The sequence below is a fragment of the Pinus tabuliformis genome, chromosome X (assembly GCF_031772625.1).
Source record: "Pinus tabuliformis cultivar Carrire ecotype Pingquan chromosome X, CPIR1, whole genome shotgun sequence".
Lineage (NCBI taxonomy): Eukaryota > Viridiplantae > Streptophyta > Pinopsida > Pinales > Pinaceae > Pinus > Pinus tabuliformis.
The window spans coordinates 1,075,937,650-1,075,949,891 of record NC_142308.1 but is presented as its reverse complement, the minus strand read 5'-3'; the positions used below and the strand labels follow the sequence as shown (position 1 = coordinate 1,075,949,891).

The following is a 12,242-nucleotide window of genomic DNA, read 5'->3' as shown; positions in this document are numbered from 1 at the left end:
CCACAGTTGATCATTGTATAACTTTAAGGCACATCATTTGAAAATTTTGGGATAAAAAGGAAGAAGTCTTTTGTTGCTTTGTTGATTTCAGAAAAGCATTTGACTCGGTTCCTAGGGATAAGCTTTGGCACAGAATGAAGGAACTTGGGGTTCCTAAAAATTTGAGAGCAGCTGTGCATAGGTTGTATGAAGAGGTGAAAGTCAAAATTAGAACTTCAACAGACATTATTGAAAGTTTTAGAAGCGATATCGGGGTCAATCAAGGTTGCCCACTGTGTCCTACCCCTTTTGGTTTATATATCGACAAGCTTGAGGTGTGGTTAAATTCGTAAGGGGGTGATGGTATCTATTTGGGAAAGTTTGTTATAAGGATTCTTTTGTATGCATATGACCTTATTCTGATTTCTAAATCGGCTCTTGCTTTGCAAGAGCACTTACTATCCCTTGAGTGTTTTTGTATAAGTGTGGGGATGCAAGTCAATATCAGCAAAACGGAAGTAGTGGTTTTCTCTAAGAAAAGAAAACATAACCAACATAAGTTCTACTTTGAAGGGAACATTCTGGAAGAAGTTGTGGATTACAAATATCTCGAAATTGACTTCAACAAAAATCTAAGCTGGAATGGTTGTAGAAAGAAAATAACTTTGGGGGCTTGGAAAGCATTTTATGCTTTTCAAAATAGGTGTAGAGAGGCAGAGTTATGGGATTGGAAAACCACTCAAACTCTTTTTGGGCTTCTAGTGATTCTGGTGATTCTTTGTGGTTTTGAACTATGGGCCAACAATACATCCGACATACAGGGGAGAGAAATTGAGAAAATTCAGAATTGTTTGATTATAAACAAATTCAAGATTAAAAGTGCAGTTCCTTATGCTATCTTGTTAAGTGAAATAGGGACTGCTCCTGTTGAAACAATTGCTATGGTGTTTGTCATAAGGTATTTAAAAAAAATTGAGAAAATGGAAGAGGGTAGATGGCCTAAAGTTGTCTTTAATGACAGATTGTGCAGATGAAAAAAATACTTGGAAGTAGCAAAATAATAAATGGTTTAGTAAATGAGGTATTTGCTTGAACACATGTCCCATAAACAACAAAGAGATAAAATATTTTGTTATGGAAAAGTTCCATAAGCATACTTGGGATAAGGAGCTAGGAAGAAAGAAAAAGTACTATATTGAAGTGTTTAATCCCACTCATAGTCATCAACCAAAAGCATACATAGAGGCCAATATCTCTTAGAGAGCCAAAACTCTTATTGCTTAGTTAAGGACTAATTCTCATCAACTCTGTTGTGAAATAGGGCGCTGGAAAAAGGCCAAAAGAAGTGTGGGAGGAAAGAGTATGCATTTTTTGTTCTTATGGAAAAGTGGAAACAGAAAAACATTTCATTTTAGAATGTGAGGCCTTTAAAGACAACAGGGAAAATTATGCAAATATGTTGGCAACTAGCTCTTGGGATAATTTATTTAGCGAGGGGTTTGTCAAGAAGCTGGGAGCATTTATTTTGAATCTTCACAGAAAAAAGGGCCGAATACATCAAGCAGATGAAGAAGCAATCTGTCCCATAGGCTATCTTTAGCCTCGTAGACGTTTAAATAATTTCTTTCTTCTTCTTCTATAACATTCTCCTTGCATCAAAGTGTGTTTAACTTTCAATATTTTTTCGAGTTTAGTACCATTTTATGAAACACTTGTTTGCTAGTAATGAAAAACTAGGCAGAGGAGCGAAGGTGGAAGAACCCTGGTGGCTAGTTTCTGGGTCAGTCCGGTCCTATGGAATAGAATCTCCCAGGTTGGGAATTTCTATTTAGATACAGATCAATTCTGGTTTCAGTGCTGGTAATGGCTTGATGTCGATCACCATAAACCGGTCTTTGAGCATGGGGGTTTGATTTCTATGGCCCGGCTTTTTTGTATAGAGTCGTGTTAGAAGGGGTTTGGTGGGTTGCAGGCTCGACCTCCTTTTTAATTCCCGATATAATGTTTGGTTGGTGAAGTCAATACGCTGTGGAAAGTGCCGATATAATGATGAGGCCCTGAAAATGGTTGGCATGGCCAATCCATTTAGGCTCTGGAATGGGCAAAAGAAGATGAATGAAAATAGTGGCACCCTTATCTTGTGTTGGCAATTAGTGGATAGCAAAATGTGGGGTGGGTTCTTTACTTAGCTGGTTTTGTTTGAATTTGATTTAATAGGTCTGCCGTGCAAGACTATATTTACACTTAAGCATAAATGGAAAAAACATTACACTAAATCTTATGAAATAGATTTATATACCATTTTCATTGTAACTTTCTATTTCGATGGTGAGGTATATAAAATTTCTTTGGGTGAAAAAAACGCTGAATCTAACGACCTAGATTCGTATACCATTTTAATCGTAACTTTCCATTTCGATGGTGGAGTATATGGAGTCACGTTATACTCTAGATACCATTTTAATCGTAACTTTCCATTTCGATGGTGGAGTATATGGAGTCACGTTATACTCTAAAGTTTCTAAGCGTCACGTTATTGTTTTATTATTGTGGGAAGGAAGTTTTGTTGTATGAGGATGGAAAGCATTAAAGCCAGGGACGCCGTAGTCATATAAAACTGAACGAAATCCTCACCACGCATAGCATGCCATGTAATGCACTATACTGCAATTTAAGTCTATGACAACACAACACAAGAGACAAGGGGCCACTGCCAACTACGTTTGTAAACGATGTAAATTGTGTTAAACGAAACTTCTCAATCCCTTTGTTATGTGTACCTTAACTCACAACAAATTGCAATTAGATACCACACCAAACTTTTAAATGAGAGCGTGATAAGCTGTGTGTAAATTCATACTAGTCACCGTAACTTTTCTCATTGCCTTTCATCCACACTGTTGATTCATTGATGAGACACGATCAGATTCATATGATATACAGGCAGCCATACAAACAAGAAGCAAAGTTACCAGCAGGAAATCCTATCAAAAAGATAAGATATTCTATAGTCACTATTAATATTTCAATTCATATTACTAGCAAAAATTTGAATTTGCAGAGACCTTGTAGCCATGGCGGTCGTTGATTCTTACTGCACTGAGGAGCGATTCCAAAGAATTCAACAGCAAAGCAAGAGGAGCGTTTTTGGTCTCAACAATTATGCATCTCGCTAGCATTAAGGAGCGACTTACTGGTGTTGAATTCACATTCACTGAGCTTTTGTTTAGGTCTTAGAAAGGAAGGTTTGAATCTAACTGTTGTGGGGAGTTTTTATTGTGCTAAGTTTCTTTCCTACAGTGAATTGAATATTTATTTAGTCAGTTTATTTATGTAAAAGAACTTACAACTATATCATTTTTGGTATTATTGGGTAGTGTAGTAACATAACAGTGTCATAGTACTAATCAGTAGATTGGTCGCTCACATTTTTTTTCAATTTTAAAATTATTTTTCAAGCAATAACAAATACAAAAAATAAAACCCTTTTCATGAGAGTTCTCTCCTCCAATCGAAAATTAAAATAAAATTACTATAACATTTGAATTTACTAGAAAATAAAGATACTAAACATTTTCTCCAAATTTTAATTAAAATTACCAAAAACTTGAAAAAATATTATATAATCTCAATGAAAGTAAAACTACTAATAATAAAATTAAATGTAAAAATATATTATATAAGATCTTGTAAAAATATATTATATAAGATCTTAGAATGTGATTGTTAGCCACGAATATTATAAATTAATATAAAATAATTATAAATAATATATATTATGATTATCTTGGAGACTTTAGTCACTGTTGAATGGTGAATGTTTTTTTTTCAAAGTTTGTTCGTAGAAGATGTATATATTTAAAAAGTTATTTATTTATTTATTAATTTATAAAAATAAAAAATAATAATAGGAGATATATTATAATATATGTTTTTTATGGTAAAAAACTCAATAGTAGATTTAAAAAGGTTTTATTTGCTAATTTTATGTAAGAGTATTGATATTTTGTATGGTAAAATATAATTTATATATTTAGGTTTTATTTGCTAATTTCATGTAAAGAGTATTGACCATTTTGTATTATAAAATATAAAATATAACTTTTATATATTTTCTAGCTTTTTACATCCTCAAAATTGGATGTAAAAATTAATTGTCATATCAAGTGGGGTTATTAGTTAAGATATTGGACGAAGGCGGTAATATGGTGTTATTTATTTATTTATTATTATTATTATGGATTTCTCTTAAATAGAGATTCTACTTTAATATTAATTTTTTTAAGATAGGTTCAAAGAAAACAATGTTAGACACACGTAATTATATTTTTAATTTCTTTATATATTGGCCTAAGAAATATGGTTATCATTCTACTTTTTCTATTTCTCTAATTGATTACGATTATCATCGAATCATCAAAAATTGTAAATTTGATGTCTCGAGAATTTTAGAAATAATTTTAGGATTAGAATCTTTGCATAATAATTTGTCTTTTGCTTAATCTTTTGCTTAATCTAGATTTGAATATGATGCTATGGGAATCATTTAGAAAAAAAAGGAACTATAACACAATTATTTACAATATTATCTTAATTGGATTAATCAAAGTACTTTTAGAGTGTAGCTTTGCCCATAAAAGTAGGGTCAACTATCTATGAGATTTTTGAATTAAATTTGAAAGTAGATAATATTATTTATGGTTTTATAGTAGCATTACATGGGAGAGATATATTTATTTATGAAATGGGAGAGATAAATTCTTGCATCTCTGGCTAGCCAAATGTTTAATGATATAGTTAATGGGAATCTTGTAAGTTTCAAGTTTTGATTTTTGGAGTTAATTCGTAAAACATATAACAATTACATCTTCTTTGCCAACTATCTTTTATTCCTATTAAAGAGTCTATTTCAATCCTTAATTTGTGTAAATGCAAGATATTAGTAAATGGCTAATGTTTTCTTCCTTCGCTTCACATAGATTGTATATTCTTGGCCTATATCTATTCCTTTTCTAAAGTACTTCCCACATAAGGCCTTTGTTCATATTTGAGCCTCAAATGGAGATTTGATTTTCCATATTTTCTTCCACCATTATTGAGATTCTTTTGGTCCATTTTACGAATGCATTTCTTTGTGTCCTAGTTTTGGACTGTAAAATCCTTACTCTAGGTTTATGGACTAGATTAGTTCATCTTTTATTTTTTTAATTCAAACATAGTTCTATTTTAAATTTTTAATATATGCTTCCCATGTCCCTTTCTTTTTCCCTTCTAGTCCTATCTACTATGCCTTATTCCAATCTTGTTACCATATAGGACTATGCCTTATTCCAACCTTGTTACCATATGGATGAGCTCTTTAGAGGAGTTGCTTGGGTTAGGTTATAAATTCCTTCTCTACAAAGGGATGTTATCACAACTTCTATAAGGTTGATATTGACATGATGTTGTAGCAGCTATAATAACCCCAATGTTTTTTGACAAGAGCCAAAATTTTGGAGTCACCCCTTATTCAAATCATAAACATCTATATGATCAAACTCCTCAAACCTTTCTTCACACCCTAGGAAAAAAAGGTAAGGAAAATTTTAACTTAAGTATCGTATAAAAAGGTACATGTTACATCATACTCTCACAGTGCAGTGCATCGCAACCTGGTGGTCTAGTGTATCACACCTTTACCATTTATCACATCGCATTGTCTTAGTGTGGTATCTTGTTGCAACTCCCCTTGCGATAATGCATTGATTGTGAATTTATGACACTCACAAACGCGAAAATGTTATATAACCCCCCCATCCCATTTCATTTTCACCATTCGGTTATCGCATAGCTCTTTGACTCTTTAGCACCATGCGATCTACTAGTGCTTCCTTGCCTTCAGAGTTGTGTTGCGCCACCAAGTTCGTAATGCTTCCGCCACATGCTAGGTAAGTTCTGCACCCCTAACTCGAAATCATAATTTGTTAGAATATTTGCGTTACATTTTTTTCCTTTTCGCATGACTATTAGTCTTCCACGACTTTCCACATTTCCATATATCTATGAATACAACCATCAAACCCTCCTAACACTTAGCCAGTTTGTGCCCCTTCCATTGCATTCCACCTAGTCAGTGCATCACAATTAGTTTCTACAAACTGTTTTTCTATGATGTGTCATGGCGCATGTCCCTTACACAAACTACACTAGTCGTTTTCCATGTGCCATGTCACGATTCCCTTCGTCACATCACATGTTCACTTTATAGTCTAAATATTTGCCTTGTGAAACAACACATTCTACCTACTCAACTTACAATAAGAACTTGCACTCTGACACATAATCATATTATCTCATATTCTCATTATTGCATCACATCCCTCTTTCGTAGTCTAACCTCTATCTATGCGCTATGACACATTTCACTTCCATTGTCTGCTATAAAAGTATGTGATGCACCATTATAACCTTGGCACAATACATCACTATATCGCATTGCATCACCTCTATTTAGCTTGAATACTTTTCTTTCACCACATCACAACCCACTCACACATACTACATTGTTTCATTGTGCTACACACATGGTTCCTACATTTTTTTTCTAACTTAGTCATTATGATGTATATTTTTGATATGTCAAGTTCAGTGGATCTACAATGACTTAACATGTCATCATCATCAGAGAACATGGCTCCCCTAAAGAAGAGACCTAGGGAAGAGATTTCCGAAGAAGGATAAGAGGAAAGTCTTATTGCTTTAGTTCCCACATATATTGACATAACATTTTTCATTACAAATCTATATCAATCACTTATTTATAAATATATCAATTGTTTTCCTAAAAGGAACTCCCCATTGAAGAAGAATATGCAATTATATATCAAAATATTAAAAGATCATGGCTATACAAGGTAACATCACATCAAACAATATTTCCTTGAGGAGATACTATCAAATGGATTATTAAGTGTATTGACAGTAGGGACATGACCATCAGGGATAGACTTGGCCAAGATATTTCTACATTAAGATACCCTAACATCACAAAGTAGTATAAACTTCCCAAATATCAAATGGCTCTCACAAAAGGTTGGTATCACAAATTTAGCTTGAGTACTAAGGATATTCTTAAGAGTAGGTGGTAGGATCCCAGTAAGTTCAGGACTAAGGTTGAAGGATTCTATAAAATGAAGTTACTAGGGAAAGTCTACTAGCTCATTGTAGCCATGTATTGCAAATTCTGTGGTAAAGAAAATGCAGAACTCTTTGAAGGGAGTTGGGTGTTTTTGATGTAAACAAGTGTCCACGAGGGATCCATATTAAGCTAGGTTGAGATCCTAGCAACCTTTAGCTAGGCTAGGGTAAAAGAGGTCCAAAATCTAGGAGAAGGAAAGCAACTGAAATTTTACGTGGTCTCATATTTACTAGATTGTGTATGTGCTAAGTGTGAATTTGAAGTACTGGGATGGAAGTGGAATTTCTCCCTAGATATTCAACCAATCCACATCTACTTCTATTATAAAGAGTTGTGGGAAAATCAACATAGAGCATCATACACAGAATAGTCAAAGGATTCATTTCACCACTACACTGTATCTTATTCTATTGTGGCTCGCCTTTAATGTTAGACCGCGCCAAGGCAATGTTGTAAGAGGTAGCTGGTTGATTCTCTCCCCATGATTCCACATACACTGGAGTGTTTGGAGTATGTAAACCTCCACACAAACTCCCGCTATTTGTCACAAACAAGGCTATTTTACTAGAGGTTGCTTACAAGCAACCACGAGAATCAATGGTATGCTAGCATGGGTAAAGAAAGCACCATTTCTCCCATATCCTTTCCGTGTTGGCATGTATTTAATAAATAATTACAAAGAAGCATTTCCAAAAGCCGTTGAGTTTGAACACTTCAGATTCTTGGAGCTTGAGTTTCATAGATAGAATCCAAGAGGCATAGTCACAACCCACTCTTCACAATGTAAATACAAGTGGCCCTACTCGTTGCAAACTAAGGAGGATGAGGAGAAAATTAGGAATTGCTATAATGTTGTAGAGGTCGTAGATGATAAGAAAACCTCACGGTGTAGATTTCATATTTTCTAATATATTTTAGTAAATCTGTTGTGATGAATTGTCGAGTGGAATATCCTTGATAGTTTATGGATCAATATCTATATGTTCGTGATATTAAGAGGGTTGAAGATAAAAAATAATTTCTTAAAATGTCCTACATATACCTAAATTCGATCACATTTTAAAAATATTTTCTCAATATTAGACTTCCTAACCTTCTAAGTCATTAAAACATGGTGATTTTGAAATGTTTTTTTTCAATGATTTTAGAGCACAATAATTTACTTTTTAAATAAATCCAAGCAATCCCTTACCTTTATGACAGTCCTATACTAAGTGGATGTTAGTCATCATAATCATCATTACATATAAAAGGGTTTTTTTATAACATATATTTATAAGGAGAAAACAATAGATAAGTAATGATTTTCTCATAACTTTTTCTCTTAAAAATTATAAAAAATAATATGATATTGATGAAGAAGAAAATTAACCAATAAGATTCAATATGGTCCATAAGAGATTACTTGAAATTCTTTAAAACTTTATTTTTATACATTGTTTTGTTGAGTTAAAAGGTCAAGAAGGTTGTAGGGTGGAATTTTTTTTGGAAACCCTCTTAACATCACAAAGGTGACAAACTCTTTTATTCCATCCCATGGTGTTGTTAGAATTAATCCAATGCCCATTTTTATTTTGGAGTTCATGCCAATTTGTTCTTATTTAGCATGCATATTTTCATCTTTATACCAGTCAAGGCATATAGATACTTTTGACTTTAAAGATTTGGGTTGATCACCTCTTTATAGTATTTTAGTTTTATTTTTCCATCTAACTCTCTATAGTCTCACAAATTCTCCTTAAATTTTGATGTACTTATTGGACAAAATGATCTACTCCTTTACTTGCTTGAGCCAAAGATAATTTTGACTAGACTTAAAAACAATTTTAGGAAACCTCTTATCTTCCATATTGTTTAACTTCAATTATATATTAAAACAAATTAATTTAAATCCATTTAAAACCTCAATTTATATAGATGAAATTACTCATTAAAGAATTCCTTAATATTTAATAAATTTGAGTTTAAAGTTTATATAATGATGCAGATTTTGGATACCATTTTAATCTTAACTTCCTAATTTGATTTAAAAAAGTTAAATTAATTAAATTCAAATTAATGAAAATCAAATTACTTATTAACCTCCTAATTTCATTTAAAAATTTAAATTAATCAAAATCAAATTATTTATTAGTTTTTTTTATAGAGAAATTACTTATTTCTTTTGGGTAATTAATACATTCTTTGTATATAGTTGGTATATAGTTGGAGGATGTGGTCCAATAGTTAGGTGGGATGCTGAGTCTCCACAAGTCTTATAATTTGGTCTAATAGTTAGATGGGGAGATTTAGTCTCCACAAATCTCATGATCCAAATCAAAATAGAACTCAAAATAGAACTATATGTACACGTGAGAGCTGCTAAAAAAAATGCTGAATCTAATGATATAAATTTGTATACCATTTTAATTGTAACTTACCATTGTAGAGTTGAGGCTTCTGTGATCCCTAACAAGTTTGCCAGAGATTTTTCGGCTAAAATGACATGATAAACCATTTGTCAAGCCTTTCGAACCAACCAGTGTGATTCATCAACCATTTCGATTTGTTAGTGATATATAGCCAAAGTGGTTGAGAGAGTTCAATGATAACCCAACCCTGGAAAAAAATTCTATGTACTGCTATGCCTAGCTAGCTTCTTCAATACTGAAAAAAAAAAACTTACCATTTCGAGGGTAGAATATATGGAATCACAGGGATGATTTCTTTAGGTGAAAAAAAACTCTAACGATATAGATTTGTATACCATTTTAATCGTAACTTTCCATTTCGACGGTGGAGTATATGGAATCAGGATGCTTACGATCTTATCTAAAGCTTCTAAGCGTGACGTTATAGTTTTCTCATTGTGGGAAGGAAGTTTTGTTTTATGAGGATGGAATGCACGGCAGTGACGCCGTAGTCATATAAAACTAAACGAAATCCTCACCACGCATCGCATGCCATGTAATGTACTGTACCGCAATTCAAGTCTATGACAACACAACATAACAGACAAGGGGCCACTGTCAACTACGTTGGTAAATGGAAAATGCTATTTCCAACCCCATAGCCTCATTAATGCTGGGCTACATGTGCAGGAGATAGCCATCTCGCTTTTAGATAATAAAAAAAAAACGGCGTAGTACCCACCTCGCGTGTTATAAACTCCTATCTCCTGTGCATGTAGCCCCGCATTAATGAAGCTATAGGGTTGGAAATAGGAGTTGCCTAAGGTAAATGATGTAAATTGTGTTCAAAGAAACTTCTCAATCCATTCGTTAGGTGTACCTTAACTCACAACAAATTGCAATTAGATACCACACCCACTTTTAAATGAGAGCATGATAAGCTGTGTGTAAATTCATGCTAGTCACCATAACTTTTCTCATTGCCTTTCATCCACACTGTTCATTCATTCATGATATAAGATCAGATTCATATGGTATACAGGCAGCCATAGAAACAACCAGCAAAGTTACTAGCAGGAAATCCAACTAGGTATCATGAAGACCACCAACGCAGGCTCGATAATGTTGGTGCTCATTATTTTTGGGTGCTGTTCCATTGGGGTCATAGCTACATCTTTTGATTTCTATTACTTCGTTCAACAGGTATTTACTGCTGAATATCAATTCGTTTTCAGTTTATCCTTTATTCTTGTGTATGTTGATTTGCTTGTAAATGTAGTGGCCTGGTTCATACTGCGATACTCGTAGAGGATGCTGTTACCCTCGCACGGGAAGGCCTGCTTCCGAATTTTCCATTCATGGCCTCTGGCCCAACTACAACACCGGTAAATGGCCACAGTTCTGTGGTTCCTCCAAAGAATTCGACTACTCAAAGGTAGTGGTAACACTAATTCAATCTATTCTCTTATGTACTACTGGTTGGTTCATGAAATAAAGTTACGTTTACCTTATATAATAATGGCCGTTTTTATACATATTGAGACAAAATTTATAGATCTCAGATCTGGAGGAGGAGCTGAACAGGTATTGGGGTTCGTTAAGCTGTCCGAGCAGCGATGGACAGGAATTCTGGGGACACGAGTGGGAGAAACATGGCACTTGCTCTCTCAATCTTGATGAGCATTCATACTTTGAGAAGGCTCTCTCCTTGAGACAAAATATAGACATTCTTGGGGCTCTTAAAACTGCAGGTGGTCACATATCATGAGGTCACTCTCACATTAATTCCTTGTTACAAAATTTGTTAATTGGTAGTTTGTGTAATGTTAATTGGTAGTTTGTTTGCAGGTATTAAACCCGATGGAACCCAATACAGTTTGAGCGATATAAAGGAAGCCATTAAGCAAAACACTGGGCAGCTCCCAGGAATCGATTGCAACATGAGCGCAGAGGGAGAACACCAACTATATCAGGTGTATGTGTGTGTGGATAAATCCGATGCTTCCACTGTTATTGAATGCCCCATTTACCCACACAGCAATTGCCCATCCATGGTTGTGTTTCCTCCTTTTGGGGACGATCAGGAGGACCGAGGTGGTTACACAGAAGGAATAGAGGAGCTGTAGATCTGGACAAACAGCATTTCTTCTCTCCGCATTTGATTTGTATCAATGAAATTTCCGATTCCAACTTGACATTTTGTAGATTTGATAGCTTCTTAGATTGCAAGGCATGTTTTGAACGATTCAATTCGTAACGCTGTATTTCATTATTTGAACTTTAACGTCGGGGGACCAAGTTTGCTGAAAACGTAAAATGAGAAAACTATTTGCCACTTAGTGAATTATTTTATGATATGGACATGTTAAAGCTACCGAACAGGCCAAATGTTTTAACAAAAGTTTTCCATGGTAGTTGTTTAGCCCTTTTTAAGCATGACTTTTAAGCAGACGAGTAGTTATCTAGTTCACTTTGGATAGAGATTTTGTAATGTAATGTTTTAGATAGAAATGTTGTAATGTAATGCTATAATATAATGTAAATATTTTAATTAAAAATATTAAAATAAAAATAAAATTATGTAAGAGTATTTTATTACTCACAGTGTTGTGTAAAAATACATAGAAATATAGCAATGGAGGAGACCCAATTTCAGTTAAGGATAACTATGACAATTGGGCAGATGCAAGTCC

At 33.8% G+C, this 12,242-nt stretch overlaps 1 protein-coding gene across 1 annotated transcript; it reads left to right on the top strand.

The window, feature by feature from the left end:
• Positions 1-10,509: 10,509 nt before the first annotated feature.
• Positions 10,510-11,750, top strand: LOC149143553 (ribonuclease 1-like). Its single transcript, XM_089449413.1, has 4 exons — positions 10,510-10,752; positions 10,829-10,984; positions 11,105-11,300; positions 11,398-11,750. The coding sequence occupies exons 1-4, from the start codon at positions 10,645-10,647 to the stop codon at positions 11,673-11,675; spliced, it is 738 nt and encodes a 245-aa protein (XP_089305539.1). The 5' UTR covers positions 10,510-10,644; the 3' UTR covers positions 11,676-11,750.
• The last annotated feature ends 492 nt before the right edge of the window (positions 11,751-12,242 follow it).

What these genes read in the sequence shown, in the direction of transcription:
- LOC149143553 (XM_089449413.1), top strand. Translation starts at nt 10,645, where the DNA reads ATGAAGACCACCAACGCAGGCTCGATAATGTTGGTGCTCATTATTTTT. An exon ending in AAGAATTCGACTACTCAAAG is followed by an intron (nt 10,985 to 11,104) that starts GTAGTGGTAACA and finishes CAAAATTTATAG; the next exon opens with ATCTCAGATCTGGAGGAGGA. An exon ending in TGGGGCTCTTAAAACTGCAG is followed by an intron (nt 11,301 to 11,397) that starts GTGGTCACATAT and finishes GTTTGTTTGCAG; the next exon opens with GTATTAAACCCGATGGAACC.